The sequence below is a fragment of the Nelumbo nucifera genome, chromosome 1, assembly GCF_055504915.1.
Source record: "Nelumbo nucifera cultivar China Antique chromosome 1, China Antique-T2T, whole genome shotgun sequence".
Classification (NCBI taxonomy): Eukaryota; Viridiplantae; Streptophyta; class Magnoliopsida; order Proteales; family Nelumbonaceae; genus Nelumbo; species Nelumbo nucifera.
This window is the reverse complement of record NC_142649.1, coordinates 43019218-43036451: the sequence shown is the minus strand read 5'-3', so window position 1 is coordinate 43036451 and position 17234 is coordinate 43019218. Positions and strand designations below refer to the sequence as shown.

Genomic DNA, 17234 nt, shown 5'->3' with positions numbered 1-17234 from the left:
TTTCTGTAGGCCTTAATAATTAGTGTTTCTGGAGTGGTTTGCTTTTTGTTTGATGTATTTTGGGTTGAATGGAGTGGTCTAATCAGTCCCATTGGCTTTTGACAATTCTGCTACCTCTAGTATTACTTCTAATCAAGGCAGACTGAATGAAGGTTTGGACAGTATAACTTTTCCCATGACTATTGTTCCTTTGGATGGTCTCAATTACTTAGAATGGTCCAAGGGAATCAAGTAATACACTACCGCTAGGGGGAAAGTAGGTTATATCAAAGGTAAATTTCAGGAACCAAAGGTTGGGATTTCTGAACATGAGAGGTGGGACCAAGATAATATAGTGTGATCACTACCAGAGTATTGAATGGAAGAATGATGAGGATGCCAAGGCCTACAATAAACTCGTGTTTCAGCAATGACTGTTTGCTTTCCTGTTGGGCTTGAATCCCATGTATGACCCCATTAGAGTTCAGATTTTAGGTAGTAGGGATCTACCCTCAGTTCAGGAGGTAGTGTTAGTGGAGCAAAGAGAAGTGACTTCCCAAAGAATGGTGATGATAAAGACAAACTGTGGTGCATTCATTTTTGTGGCCCAAGAATGGGCATCCTTCTATTGGAGCAGTGAAACTAAACTTTGATGGCTGTTCATTGGATAATCTGTCTGGTATTGGAGGAGAGTTTAGAAACCATGGAGGTGACATCCTACTGGACTGACCTAAAATGGCTAGAGATCTTTTCTTTTACATGAGTAGAAATCATTGATTGCAGATTTAGTTGAATTCCTTGTGAAGGGATAGGAAGATGAAGATTTCAGTAGTAGAGAAGAAGAGGAGGAGAAAAGATTTGGAGGTCAACGAGGATTCTTAGATTAACCCTAGCCGCCAACCCCTCATTATAATTTATACTTAACTTAAAGGATGAGATATTACAAGGATGCCCTTAGTAGGGCAGCTACTAATGTAGCTGAACAGTCGCAACTTAAAAACATAAAATAATGGGCCTAAAGCCCAACACTTCCTAACTAAATAACTTAAAATACAACTAGGCCCAACTCAACACTCCCCCTCAAGTTGGGAGTAAATATCATACATTCCCAACTTGTGTAGATCATGCTCCAGATTGTTCTTTGCAACACCTTTTGTGAGAACATCAGCGAGCTACAGATCATAAGCAATGTATGGAAGACAAACTTCTCCAGAAGTCACTCTTTCTCTGATAAAATGTCTATCCATTTCAATGTGCTTAGTTCGGTCATGCTGAACTGGGTTATGGGCAATATTAATTGCTGCTTGGTTATTACAGTACAATATCATAGGTTCTTCTGCCTGTACACCAATTTCTTCTAATAGGGAACGGATCCAGAGAAGTTCTGAAACTCCATGTGCCATGGCCCTGTATTCAACTTCAACACTTGATCTTGCCACCACTGTTTGTTTCTTACTCTTCCATGAGACAAGGTTACCCCCAACAAGGGTGCACGCTCCTGAAGTTGATCTCCTGTCATTAAGGCATCCTACCCAATCTGCATCTGTATAAGCCTCTAGTTTCAACTGTCCATGATCGGTAAACAATATGCCTCTGCCCGGGTGTCCCTTCAGATAAGCAAGAATCCTATCAACTGCCTCCCAATGTTGGACTCGTGGATCATGCATGTTTTGACTTACCACACTTACTGCATAGGAAATGTCTAGTCTTGTCATACACAAGTATAGCAGCCGACCCACAAGTCTCTAATATCTCCCAATGTCCTTTACTGGCTCACCTTCTGATGCATTGACTCTATGGTTCTAATCAATAGGGGTACTGATTGCCTTCGTTCCAAGCTTCCCTGTTTCTTGAAAAAGATCCAAGGCATACTTCCATTGAGAGATAAAAATTCCATGTTTTGATCTTGCAACTTCAATGCCTAAGAAGTATCTCAGTTCTCCATGATCCTTAATTTCAAATTCTTCATGTAGATTCCTTTTCAGACAATCAATCTCACTTAGGTCATTCCCCGTGACAACAATATCATCCACATAAACAATTAGGATTGACACCAATGACCCCCTTCACTTCACAAACAAGGTATGATCGGATTGAGTCTGAGTGTAGCCAAAAGCAATCAAGGCCTTTTTGAATCTGTCAAACCATGCTCTGGGAGATTGTTTCAAGCCATAAATTGATTTCTTAAGCCTGCAAACCTTTCCCTTTTTAGCATCACTGTAGAAGCCAACAGGAAGATTCATATACACTTCCTCTTGCAGATCCCCATTTAGGAAAGCATTCTTCACATCAAGTTGAAACAAGGGCCAAGAGTATGAGGCAACAAGAGAAAGAAGTATCCGAATAGAGGTCATCTTTGCAATTGGTGCAAAGGTCTCTAAGTAATCAATGCCATAGGTCTGTGTGTACCCTTTTGCAACAAGTCTTGCCGTGTACCTTTCTATACTTCCATCTGCCTTATATTTTACTGTGTAAACCCATCTGTATCCAACTGTCTCCTTGCCCTCTGGCAGATCCACAATGTCCCATGTCTGATTCTTAATCAAGTCTTCCATCTCTTCCTGCATAGCTGTCTTCCACTTAGATTTGGAGAGAGCCTCACTAACACCCTTGGGTATGGACACAGAGTCAAGAGAGGAAAGAAAAGCACTGTAGGAAGGAGAAAGTCCACTGTAGGATAAGTACTGTGAAATACAATGAGCAATACACTTTCTCTTCCCTTTTCTGAGAGCAATAGGAAGATTGAGGTTATCTGTAATAGGGTTAGTAGAATCAATGGGAACTGAAACAGTAGCGGGACCAAGAGGAATACTTGAATCCATGTCAGCTGAATCTGGAGTCTCCAAGGAACCAACAGGAAATGATGTGAGTTCTATTGTAGTGGAATCAACCTCCTTGTGAAGTCTCTGTTGTAAGTAATGCTGAGAAGTAGGACGCAAAGGAGGTGGTAAGGTAGGTGACACAGGAGGGTCAAGCACAGGAGTAGACACAGGGACTGGAACTGGGAGAGGAATAGACTGCTGACTCACTTCCCCAAAACACTCCCTCTGAGAAGGATTCTTTGAGAAGAAGTATGTGGATTCAAAAAAGGTGACATCCATGGTAACATACCGACTCTTAGAGACTGGACCATAGCAGTAGTACCCTTTCTGATTTTCTGCATATCCAAGGAAGATGCACTTCTTTGACTTGGGATCAAATTTCGAGCAGTGAGGACCAATGATATGTGCAAAGCAGATACACCAAAACACCCTGGGAGGAATATGAAACTACCTGTGTGAGCAAAGGAAGTAAAGTGGACTCCACCAGTACCACCTGTACCTTGCTGTTCGCTTGTTGCTGAACTGGAACTGGCTGTATCCCGCTGGTTCAGAAGTTGCCCATACCTCTCAAATTCGACCCTTACTGCGGAAGCTGTAGTAGGAGGGGCCGGAATGTCACCAGTAACTGCCATGTGAGCATTTCTCTTCTTATTTTTCAATCTAGTCGGCACAAGATGTGGGTGAAGTTTCCAGCAAGTATCTCTTGTGTGTTTAGGCTTCTTACAGTAGTCACAGATCAAATATCTTTTATTTTCCTTCTTGATTTCACTGCCACCTTGATCTCCACTTTGTTTAGGTTTCACATTACTCACCATGGTAGACTGATCAAAAACAGGATTTTTCATCATCACATCTCTCCTGCTCTCCTCCCCTGACACAAAGGCATATGCCTGGGAGAGGGGTAACACTGTCCCTAGAAAGATGCTGTCTTGCAATATCATACTCAGGATTAAGGCCAGCAAGAAATTCAAACGCCCTATACTTCTCTAGATGTTTCTGATAGGTAGTTGCATCCTTAGTGGTTTCCCAAGCAAATGTCTCTAAATGGTCAATTTCCTGCCATAGGGTTTTAAGGGCTGAAAAATAGGTTGCAACCGGTCTATCTTCCTGCCTTGTAGAAATAATCTGATTTCTCAACTGATAAGCCCTAGCAACATTCTCCCTCTGTGAATAGGTTTTTGCAACCCCATCCCATATTTCCTTAGCTGTATTTGCCCATAAAAATTTTTTACTTATATGGGGCAACATGGAATTACACAACCAAGTCATCACCATATAATTCTCCTCTACCCATTGGGAGTTGCTAGTTTTGGGTTTCACTTCTTCACCAGTGATATACCCTAATTTCCCACGAGCACCAATGGCCATCTTTGCAGATTGTGACCATTCTAAGTAATTTGCACCATCCAACCTAATTGTAGTAATGGTTCCAGTCCCGAAAAGGTCTCCAACACCTCCTCCCACTGGTCCCATTTCACTCCTGGGCTTATTTTCAACTCCGTAACCCTCCATGCTTCTCAAAATGTGTAAAGAAAATAACTGAAATATGCAAGAAGATCAAACGAAACACTTCTGGAACTAACATCTTTCTAGTGTCCTAGACTATCTTCCCACAAAAGATTCCTTTTCTGTGGGACGAGAGAAGAGAGAGAAGAGGCAGCCGCTCTCTCTAGAAGCCTCCAAATCAAGCAGGACTTGAACCGCCCCTTATAGAAAGCTCCAAGGAACCCTAAAAATTAGGGTGCCACTTCCTAGGTCAAAATTGAAGAGTCCAACAGAAACAAGACTCTTCTCCTTTCTCCAGTTTTTCCTGATTTTGATGAGAAACCCTAGATCAGCTACATGGCAAACAGATCCACCAAAAAATCCAAAAATGGGCTTACCTGAGATCTTCGATCAGCCTCTTAAATCACTATGCAGTCAGCCAATCTAGGGCTGCATGAGAAAACAACTCAAGGAACCTTCGACCTGCTCTGATACCAAGTAGAAATCACTGATTGCAGATTTAGTTGAATTCCTTGTGAAGGGAAAGAAGAGGAAGATGAAGATTTCAGCAGTAGAGAAGAAAAGAGGAGGAGAAAAGAGTAGGAAGTCAACCAGGATTCTTAGATTAACCCTATCCGCCAACTCCTCATTATAATTTATACTTAACTTAAAGGATGAGATATTACAAGGATGCCCTTAGTAGGGCGGCTACTAATGTAGCTGAACAATCACAACTTAAAAACATAAACTAATGGGCCTAAAGCCCAACAACTTCCCAACTAAATAACTTAAAATAAGAATAAAAACAACTAGGCCCAACTGAACAACATGGTGAAAATATAAGGGGATTCACAGGTCATTGTAGGCTAGATACAAGGAGATTTATCAGGTCCATGGAAATATTAACAGCCATTAAGAGAAGCCAAATCTTTTATTGCCACAAGGAGCTTCTCATTCCAGTGGATTAGGAGATCAATAAATGAGATTTGTAGACTCCTTTGCAAGGTCAGGGGTGCAAAGGGCAGTATTGTACTTAGAACCCAGCAATTTTAGCTCAGAGGTGTTAGGATGTATAGGGAGCAGACTGCATGTACAGTCCTTTACATATCTTATTATATTTAATAAAGTTTTCAGTTTTCTATCAAAATAATATGCAATGACCGGTTCACATGTCTATATGCATGTACAAAAGACAAAATTATTATTTGATGTTCATACATTTCTAACTCCTAGGATCACATGAAACTAGGAACCCTTACTATATGTGCTGGAAATTTCTGATTAAGGACTATGTCTACATCATTTATGGATGGTCTACATTCTCTTTTTTGACTCTAAGGATGAAACTTAAATGCATTATGGTATATAGAAAAAAAGCTGGGCCTACATTCTGACTGTTAAAGAGAGACAAAGGAAATGCAATAGAGTGAGGCACAGCGACCAACCCACTAAACCACAGGTCTTATCTACTAACAGATCTAAGTTGGATTCTGCTAAGTCAATATTTGTATCAAAGTGCATTGCACAATCTGGACATTCATCTAAATTTGTTATATAGTTCTGTTGTTAGTAAGTGTTCTATTTTTAAAATGATTGGTGAGATTTACATGGGAATAAAGCATTTTGGGATGTGATTTCTCTGAATAGGTTCCTCAATGCACTTGAAGCCATGGGAGGGTCATCTTGGCTTGCACAGAGTGCAGGGTCAAAGAATGTAAGTTCTTGGAATGATCCACTGTATGCCCTTGTTGTTGGTATTCGCCAGTTGGGACTGTCTGGCTGGAAGCCAGAAGAATGTATTGCTATTGAGAATGAACTCAGTGCATGGAAACAGAAAGGTCTATCTGAAAGAGAAGGTATTTTCCATCATTTTTTTTTTACTTCTAATCCATCTTTTAATTTCTTAGTTGATATCAAGTGGTGTTAATACTTCCTTGGGTATGTTTTCATGTTCCTGGTTCTATTGTCTCTGGTCAGGCAGTGAAGATGGCAAGATTATTTGGGCATTGAGACTCAAGGCCACTCTTGATAGAGCAAGGAGGCTAACTGAAGAATATTCTGAAGTTCTTCTTCAGATTTTCCCTCAGAGAGTCCAGGTTTGCAAGTCTTATTCTCCAACTTTTATAGTGGATAATGATTTGTCAGAAATATTATTCCAACCGAAAAAAAACTACTGATTGATACTATTCAGTATTTGCATCAGTATCATAGCACCATGTTAAAGTATAAAAATCTCTGCTCAAAATCTTCTAGAATCTTTACTGAACCTACCAAATCCTTTATTAGACACCAGGAAAAATAAAATAATAGTAAAATATTGCCCAAATATCATGAATCCCACAAAATTAAGTAAGGGCAAAATTGATTACTGTTCAAAAGAGTCTTGGACATCCCCTTTACTGGCTGCATGTTCTGCAATCATGACATGAAGTCAGCTGATGGCCCCTTCATTCATTGCCACAGCAGTGCAAAAATTTGCTCATTTTTTTCTTAAACCCTCAAACATAAACTGGGTGATCTCTAGAACTGTTAGAAAGTCCTTGGAAGGATAGCATCTTGGGGGCCTAAATAGAGAAATAACCTGGAGCTTTATTCCAGTAGTACATATTTGAACTGTTTGGATGGAGCGAAAGTCTATGGTTTTCGAAAATAAATCAACCCAAGAACTTGGCTATCAGTTGTTGAAATTCTCAGAAATGTCCTTTTCATTCCTTTTTTTTTTCTATAGAAACTTTAGTTGGTTGATAGTTGACTCTTTTTGCAAGTTTATGATTAAGAGTTTCACTCATTTTGGTTCTACCGTTTCTCACTATATGGGGGATCTAGGGACCCTTTCTTTGAATTTGTTAGTTCTTAGAGCTGGCTATGGAATTCTTACCTTCTTTTCAAAGAAAGGGGGAGGGGAGAACTAAGAAAAGATCCTGAACTAAATTGGCTTAGAACTTTGTAAAACTTAATTCACCATATTGTAGCCAAAGGCACCAAAGGATGGTCTAGCTACTCTTTTTGTATCCACTTCCGAAGTCCAAAATCAAATGTTAAATTCAGATAAAATCCGGCTATCCATCATCACCCATGTTGCTGGATTCTGGTCTTCTGCTGACGTGGTCACTATTAAACATAAGAATCTGTTTATGAAATGAAAAGGATGTTGCATATGAAGTTTTAAGAGAGTCAAACACTTCTGAAGGTATGGCATCCTGCTTACCTTCCTGGCAAATTCTGCAAAACTAGTCCCTAGAATTTTCTTGAATATTTTGCTCTTCTTTTTTCTTCTTCATTCTTTCAGACCTTTGAATTGCTGGTGGATTGGCATGAATTGAACTTGGAGCTACCATAATCTATATATGTACTTCTTGGTGATTCTGTCCTAGCTAGTATCTATAAAAAAAAAATTCTGTCCTAGCTAATGTGCAGTACATGTGCTAGGTGCAAACTAGCTTACTTCAAATTATTAAGAATATAACCTGGTTTCTGATAAGAGTTTCTTCCTGACCCTTGCAGATACTAGGGAGAGGTCTTGGAATTGCTGCAAACAGTGTAAGGACATATACTGAAGCTGAGATTCGTGCAAGGTACATGAACCTAACATATTTCATTTCAATATATTGTTTTTGTTCTGTTTTAGGTCATGCAGATTTGTCAGTACTCTAAAGCTAGCACCCTGATCTAACTGTTCTACTTGCAAATGCTATCTGTAGTGTAATCTTTCAGGTCTCAAAACTTTGTACAATTCTATTAAAAGCTGTACGTATTGCACTAGGATCTCAAGGTTGGGATGTTCTTGTTCCAGGAACTGCTGTTGGATCCCTTGTACAGGTACTTTTTAAATTTTGCAATTATACAGAATAAGAAGTGTTACAGCTTGTCACCAACTTACCATGAAATTTGAGAAAAGGTTCTCTTGATGTTCCAAAATACAATTGGAGGTTAAGAGTTATGGGTTGGGTACATTTTATCTAAATCTAAATTTTATAGGTTTTCTCATTTTTATTTTCAAAAACTACAAGGATGTCCCCAACATTAAAACATGGGGAATCAATAATTTCTTCATGCCTTTACCTAGATTGGTAAATTTTAGTCATAACGTGTTGTATAGTTATCAAGGTGGCAAGGCAAGAATTAGGTGGCTTGGTACCACCTCATTGCCCAAGCACTTAGGCAGTGCCACCTAGGTTTTTATTTTGTGACAAACAAGATTATAATTTATTGGATGTGACCCATGTTGACATTTTTATGTTTAAAATTATGATTTTTCCTATAACAATAATCCAAACAAGGATGCCAAGTGTAAGTCCATAGATTTAGGCATCATGGGAATTGTGATGAAAGCCCCTTTGTGCAAGAGTGTGAGTTGAAGGTTTGGATTGGCCTTGTTTATCGGAAGATTTAAAGTTAAGGTTGGAGAGGAATTTTGACCTAGGGGAAATTAAGGAGGCAATATTCTCTATGGATAGAACCAAAGCTCTAGGGTTAGATGGTTTTACTATGGCCTTTTACCAAGACTGTTGGGGCATTCTCAAAAATGACTTGCTAGAGGTCTTTGTTAAGTTTCATGAGAGGAGTGTAATAAAAAGTCTGGAGCAGCTCACCCAAGGGACTTTAGACCGATAAGCTTGGTTAGTAGCCTTTACAAAATAATTGCTAAGGTCTTGTTCCGTAGACTTAAAGAAGCTCTCCCTTCTATCATCTCTCCAAACCAAGGAGCTTTCTTTCAAAATAGGCAGATCACTGATCAGATCTTGATTGCAAATGAATCTGTGGAGGAATTAAAGAGAATAGGAAAAAAGGTAACATTTGCAAATTGGATTTGGGGAAAGCTTACAATTTGGTTGACTAGCCTTTCCTATTAGAGGTGTTGGAACAAGCTTTGGGGAGAAATGGTGCAAGTGGGTTTTGGGTTGCCTCCAAAATTGTCATTGATAAAGTTCAGATCTGTAAACCTGTTGTCTTCAGATTAATCAAGGAAGAAAAAGAAAAAGAAGGAAGAAGAGAAAAGAGAGGAAAGAAGGAAGAAGAGAAAAGAGAGGAAAGAAGGAAGGAGAATGAGGAGAGAAAACCTGGTTCAAACTGAAGAGAAAATCAGTTCTCTACATTCGGCCGGGGTGTATTAGCCTTTCTAAGTTACATTCAAATGACTCTTGTGCCCCTACTTAAGTATGGGACACATCATCTAACTCAAAGACATATCACCATACTGATAAAACTTAAATGACCATTCTACCCTTGTTTAGTCGACACTAACATTCCCCCTCAAGCTGGAGAGTATATATCATATAGTCCCAGCTTCTTACATATGTAATCCACTCTTGCCCGACTCAACCCTTTGGTGAACAGATCTGCCCATTGGCTTCCTGTGTTAACATAAGCTGTACTTATTACTCCACTAAGAACCTTCTCTCTCACAAAGTGACAATCAACTTCTATATGTTTTGTTCTCTCATGAAAGACTGGATTGGAGGAAATGTGGACAGAAGCTTGGTTGTCACAATAAAGCTTCATCGGTGTGCCAATTGAGTACCCCATTTCCTGTAGAAGGCAATGTTTTAAAACGCGGAGGCGTGATGCGAGGCGTTCCACTACCTAGAGGCATGAGGCGTAGTTCAGAACACAAGACGCGTAAGCCTCCTGAACACAAGGAGGCTTACGCCTCCTTAAGAGGAGGGGGGTTAGGAGGAGGATGAAGAGGAAGGGGGGATCTCATTTTTTCTTTATTTTTAATAAAAATCTTTTACATTAAGAAGAACAAAGATGCATAACATTAGTTCAAAGGGGGGGGGGGTCTTGTCAAAGCGGAGCAAGACCCCCCTAAATAAAAAAAAAACAAATTGGGGCTGCATCGAAAAAGGGATGGGGGGGGGGGGGTTCTGGGGGACAAAGCCCCCCAGCCAAAGGGGCAAGGGGCACGGGGCAAACCACTTTCTTTCCCCTTGTCTTTTCTTCCCTTCCCTTTCCTTTCCTTTTCTCTCTTTTTTTTTTTTCTCCTCTTTCTTTTTCTTTCCCTTCCCTTTCTTTTCCTTTTTTTTTCTTTTTTCTTTTTTTTTTTCTGTCTTTTTATATCAGATGTGCATGAGGCGCATGAGGCGTATGCCTCAGAGGTGTCAGCACCTCTAGCATACGCTTCAGGGCGTTTTGGGAGCACCTCGCCTGGAGGTGTGCCTCCAGGCGTACGCTTCCCACGCCTTTTAAAACACTAGTAGAAGGTTCTTCAACCACACCAGTTCACAGGTTGTATGTGCCAATGGCTCTGTATTCTGCTTCTACACTGCTTCTTGCCACCACTGTTTGTTTCTTACTCTTCCATGTCACCAAGTTACCCCCAATAAAGGTACAATAACCTGTAGTTGACTTCCTGTCAGATACAGAACCAGCCCAATCAGCACCGGTGTACCCTTCTATCTCAAGTTTTCCTCTTCTCTTGTATAGCAAACCACGACCTGGAGCACCTTTCAAGTACCTTACAATCTTTAGAACTGCATCCCAATGAGGGATCCGAGGATTCTGCATAAACTGGCTCACCACACCAACTGCAAATGAAATATCTGGTTGAGTGATAGTTAGGTAGTTTAGCTTACCCACTAACCTTCTGTACCTTCATGGATCTTCAAACTCCTCACCCGTATCACTACTCAACTTAACATTCAATTCCATAGGTGTTTCAACTGGTTTGGCACCCAACAACCCTGTCTCCTCCAGTAGATCAAGGACATACTTCCTCTGGCACAAATTAATACCATGTTTGGACCTTGCAACCTTTATCCCTAAGAAATATTTTAGTTTGCCAAGATCCTTTGCCTGAAAGTGATCATGCAAAAAGGTCTTCAACCTATCAATCCCGAACCTATCACTGCCAGTAATAACAATATCATCCACATATACCACCAACAAAATCTTCCCAACATCAGAATCATAACTAAATACAGAATGGTCGACTTGACACTGCTTCATGCCAAACTTTTTCACTACTTCACTGGACCTCCCAAACCATGCTCGAGGGGACTATCTTAAGTCCATAAATAGCTTTCTTGAGCTTACACACTTTACCATCCTCCCCCTGAGCAACAAACCCAGGTGGTTGCCCCATATATACCTCCTCAATAAGGTCACCATGCAAGAAAGCATTCTTGATATCAAGCTGAAACAACGACCAATCATACATAGCAGCAAGGGAGATCAAAACACAAACATAACCAATCTTGGCAACAGGAGAGAAGGTCTCTGTGTAGTCAATACCATATAACTATGAATAACCCTTTGTCACCAACCGAGCTTTCAATCTCTCAACACTATTATCAGGCAAATACTTGATTGTGTAAACCCACTTACATCCAACAGCATGCTTACTAGGGGGAAGAGTGGTGAGATCCCACGTATGATTATGAGCCAGAGCAGAGAGTTCTTCTTCCATTGCCTGACGCCACCCCGAAGAGATAAGGGCTTCCTGGACATTCTTAGGAACAAAGTTAGAAGATAACAATGAAATGAATTGTCGATGGGAAGGAGAGAGGTGAGAAACAAAAACATAATTGAAGATAGGATGAAGGGTTCAACTGCGTTTACCTTTCCGTAGGGCAATGGGAAGGTCAAGATCAGACACTGGGTGTGAGGGTGCTGCGGACACTACTGCTGGATCCGTCGACAATGAAGAAGTTGGAGGGGCTGGAGCATGTTGATGCATATACACTTGATGGATAGGTGGTCGTGTAGGAGGAATTGGCACCGGAGGCGAAGACTTAGTCATAGCTGGAACAAGAGGAATGGGGTCCGGAATAGGAACTGGAAACGGAAGGAGAGTGGAAGGAGAAGAGACATCCGACCCAGAAAAGAAAGGAACCGACTCAAAGAAGGTTACATCGAGACACACAAAACAATGTCGAGAACTGGGACTGTAACACTTGTACCATTTTTGGGTCCTAGAGTAGCCAAGAAAGACACACTTTGTAGATTGTGCATCCAACTTGTCTAGTCCAGGGCCAAGGTTATGAACAAAGCAAACACATCCAAAAACCTGGGGGGTAAGAGGAAAAAGGAGCAATGTAGGAAACAAAACCGAGAAGGGAGACTGACCATCAAGGAGGATGTAAGCACAACATCACTCTAGAACCATTTGGGAACATTCATTTAGTGCAACAGGGACCGAGTGGTTTCTAAGAGATGGCGGTTTTTCCTTTCAGCTACCCCGTTTTGTTGAGGGGTGTAAGAGCAAGAGGTTTGATGAATAATACCGTGTTGTTCTAAATATTGCTGAAATGGTGTATAAAAATATTCTCAGCCATTATCTAAACGTAGAATTTTAAGATGGACACCAAATTGAGTGCGGATTTCAGCATGAAACTTTTGGAAAATAGAAAATAATTTACTTCTTTCCTTCATAAGATAAAGCCATGTCATCATTGAATAATCATCAACAAAAATAACAAAGTATTTGTATCCATTGTGTGACACTATTTTATTTGGACCCGAAATGTCCGAATGGACCAAAGGAAAATGACTCGACAAACAACTCTCAAATCTAGGACTAAAGGAAACCCGATGACGTTTCCCATACTAACATGACTCACAATCTAAAGTAGAAAGACGACTCAATGATGGAACAAGTTGCTTCAAAGCTTTAAGAGACAGATGACCAAGTCTGCAATGCCACTGGAGAGGGGAGAGAGATGAACCACCACCACTAGAGACAGATGACTGAAGAGCAGTTGATGAACCACCACCACCACCACCACCACCATCAAGGTAATACAGTCCACTGGTTTCATGCCTTCCACCAATCTTCATCCCCGTCTTGAGATATTGAAATACACAAGATGAAGGGTAAAAAGTGATAGAGCAATTAAGAGACTTGGTTAATTTACTAACAGATATAAGGTTAAAAGGAAATTCGGGAACATATAGAACTGAGGACAAAGATAGTGAACTAGTGTTAACATCATCAATGCCACTTATAGGGGAAGTTGAACCATTAGCAAGGGTGACAATATGGGTAGTAGAAGATGAAGAAAGTGACGAGAACACACCTGGAACACTTGGAGTCCTAGTCATATGATTGGAATCTCCAGAATCAATGATCCAATGGGAGGGTTTGGATGTTAGACAAGCCATACCTGAGTGGGCAAGCGTAGCTGTACTTGGCTGAGAAATTGCCTAGATTAACCGCTCATATTCAGTACGTGAAATACTCATCATCTCTTGTCCAGAGGCATCTGTAGATGTAGGTGTCTGACTGGTTTGTTGATTCCCTTGTTCCATACCACCACTAGCCACTGCATGATTTGCCCAAGATGAAGGTGGACCGTGCAGATCATAGCAAAAATTTATAGTGTGTCCATCCATACCACAATGTGTACACCTCGGACCATTATTACGTCCTCTACCACGAGCTCCCCCTGAATTTTGGTCTCCAACACGCCCACCACCATGACTGTACATGTGCCCACCTCTACTACCACGGCCTGGCTGACTCTGATGAGCAACACCTCTACCACCACGACCTCTCCCCCCTTGTCATTGCAAAAGCAGACCTGTCCGATATGGTAGGGTTTTCCGGATGTCCAATGGAAGTCCTCCGGAGACGGGCAAACACCTCTTCAAGATAGGGGAGGGAAGACCCACCCAGAATTTGGGCTCTCACCAGTTCATATTCAGATTTCAAACCCACCAAAAATCTGGTAAAATCAAGCTGTTCTCTATGCTGTTGTTGAGCTTTGACATCTGATGTGAGAGGGTGATACACATTCAGCTCATTCCTAAGATTCCTCAGACTAGCATAGTACTCCTCAAGACTCTAATTACCCTGCTGCAGATTAAAGTACTCTTGATAGAATTGGTATATCCTAGTGGTATTGTCTTGCCCCGAGTAAAGTTTCTTTGCATGATCCCAAATCTCCTTAACTGTGTCTAAGAACATAAAGTTCACACTAATCTTGGGTTCCATGCTGTTCCATAACCAAGTCATAATCTATGCATCTTCTTGTTCCCAATCACTGTATTCTTCCGATTCAACTAGAGGTTTTTCTTCTCTCACATGTTTCACTTTCTTCTTAGCTCTGAGAAACACTTAAACAGATTTGGCCCAAGGGACGTAATTTTCTCCATTCAGTTTGATGGAGGTCATTTGCACATTCAAGTAGTCAGGAGGGACCATAACAGATTTGTATTCACTGCTGTCTCCCATGGCTGCTGAAAAAAAAATATTATTATTTTTTTTATTCACACTACTATGTTACCTGAACTCATCAACACCCACCACACTACACTCCTATAGTTGAGCAATCACCATTGTTCCACAACACTTGCGGCTGACCATTGCTGGAACATCCACTGTCACAGATTTCAGCAATGGTAGTTAAACAGTCTCCTCTTTCGGCACCTCACAAGAGACCAGCACACAGAAGAACATCACACAGCACTCCACATACCTTCGACCACCTGTCTGAACCACATGCCTGAACACAGATCACGAGTTTACTGTAGCAACCCTTGTCAGTCCATCAGAGGGTGCCCTACCAGTCACCTGAAACGAACACATCACACTCAACTAGAGGCATTAAAACCTCTAGAAGGAGAAAACGACCACTCCTTTTCAGCCTTTTTGACAAACTCCAAAAACCCTAAGAGAAATCTGCAAAAACCTCAACTAGGGCGCACAGAGACTGTACAGATCCGAACCAATCTAATATAGCTCTGGTACCATGGTAAAGTTCAGATCTGTAAACCTGTTGTCTTCAGATTAATCAAGGAAGAAAAAAAAAAAGAAGGAAGAAGAGAAAAGAGAGGAAAGAAGGAAGAAGAATGAGGAGAGAAAACCTGGTTCGAACTGAAGAGAAAATCAGTTCTCTACATTCGGCCAGGGTGTATTAGCCTTTCTAAATTACATACAAATGACTCTTGTGCCCCTACTTAAGTATGGGACACATCATCTAACTCAAAGACATATCACCATACTGATAAAACTTAAATGGCCATTCTACCCTTATTTAGTCGACACTACTTTTGCAATTTGCAATTTGCAGATGATACCCTACTTTTTTGTGATGGGGAGGATTTAGAGAGGGTTAGAAACCTGAAGATGACGGTACAACACTTTGGGAGAATGTCAAACCTAAAGATTAATTTTGACAAGAGTTACATAGCTGGTATAAATATGGAAGCAAGGGGACTGCCAGAGTGTGCATCAATCTTGGGTTGTAGTGTCGTGCAATGGACACTCAACTATTTAGGTTTACCCCCAAGAGCTAATCCAAAGGAGTCAAGCTTCTAGAACCCCGTCGTTGAAAGGTTTACTAAGAAACTTGCTTGCATAGTTGTCAAGGTGACATGTAGACACTTTTTGAGTCTTGTCTTACCCAAACGCCATATAATATATAACCTGTTGTAAGTTTTGAACATTTAATATTTTTTTTTATATTTTAGGTCTGTAATATAAACATAGACATGATGCACCGAATCATTATTTTTATTTCTTTCATAATATAATAAGTTTTTTAATTAATTTCTTATTTTCTTAAGGTTTATGATAGATAAAATATTTGAAGATGAGTTCGAGAGAAATGATATCCTAAGACGAGTTCAAGGGATATCCTCGTCAAGGTTCCAAGTTGTATGTCTTTGAAGAAAGGGAAATCAATCACAAAATGTATAAGGTATGCTTTTCGTTCTTATTCTTCTTCTTCTTCTTCTTTTGGAACAAAAATTAGGGGCTCCGCCCCTTCTTCTTTTTCTTCTTTTAGAACAAAAAACAAGGCTCCCTCCCTTCTTCTTTTTCTTTTTTTGGAACAAAAATAGGGTTACTACCCCTTCTTTTCCTTTTTTTGGAACAAAAACAAGGGCTCTGCCCCTTCTTCTTTCCTCCTCCTCCTCCTCTCCTCTTCTTCTTCTTCTTCTTCTTCTTCTTCTTCTTCCTCTTCTTTCCAAAAAATCCCTATTTTTTGGAACAAGAAACAGTGGTCTATTTCTTTTTTCTGGAAGAAAGATAGGGGTTGTGCCCTTATGTTGTTTCTATTTCAACAATAAAAATAGGGGTTCATCCCATTTTTATTTTATTTTTTTTAGACATTAAGCGACACCTAGGTGCCCGCCTAGGTGACCAGGAGACTAAGTGCTCCCCTGTCGCCTAGGTTTGCCTAGGCACCTTGAAAACTATGCTTGCTTGTTGGATAAAAGGGTACTTGTCACTAGGGGGAAGGATTACACTGATTAAGTTGACCCTAGAAAACCTTCCAGTATACTTTTTTTCAGTCTCTAAGATCCCATAAGGTGTTGGTCAAAGGCTAAAAAAATTGATGAGAGATTTTTTATGGAAGACGGAAGAAGAAAAAAGGGACCATAGGGTCAGTGGGGAAGTAGTGGAAAGAGGTAAAACTTTAGGGGGCTTAGGACTAGGGAATGTACTGAGAAGGAACTTAGCTCTATTGGGGAAGTGGCTTTGGAGGATACCTCTAGAGAGGGAAAAATTGTGGTTATAAAGTGATTGTCAGCATTCACAGGCTCTTGGGCAATGGGTGGGACGTTGGAGTATTGGCTAGGGCAACTCAAACCTCCCCTTGGAAATGTCAACGGACCCAGAGCAAAATACAAAATTCTTGGGATGAAGAATGGATGATTTGACCCTACCCCAAGGGTCCTTTATATAGAAAGTGAAATTATAGAGAGGCCCTCGTAGGGTAACACAGTTTAGAGAATTTATAGAGAGGCCCTTGCAGGGCTGAAGTGAAAATAATAATAAATAAGAAATCAATACAATAAAGGTTACAATAAAATGGTACATCAAGGTGTTTCTTCACACTCCCCCTCAAGCATCAGTTTGCTTACTAGAAATAAGTGTCTGGATCTCATCATGGCCTTTGTGAAGATGTCAACAACTTGCATATCAAAGGCAACATGAGGGAGAGAGATAGAGTTTGCAAGAAACAGATCATGGATAAAGTGGCAGTCCACCTCAATATGTTT

At 40.5% G+C, this 17234-nt stretch overlaps 1 protein-coding gene across 1 annotated transcript in view; it reads left to right on the top strand.

The window, feature by feature from the left end:
• Positions 1–17234, top strand: part of LOC104587978 (chloroplastidic phosphoglucan, water dikinase (ATGWD3)) — a 68136-nt gene that overhangs the window by 21987 nt on the left and 28915 nt on the right. Inside the window, exons 10-13 of the mRNA XM_010245763.3 lie at positions 5934–6142; positions 6264–6382; positions 7791–7861; positions 7988–8105. Of these exons, the coding sequence (XP_010244065.1) occupies positions 5934–6142; positions 6264–6382; positions 7791–7861; positions 7988–8105 (517 nt within the window). The remainder of the gene's footprint in view (positions 1–5933; positions 6143–6263; positions 6383–7790; positions 7862–7987; positions 8106–17234) is intronic.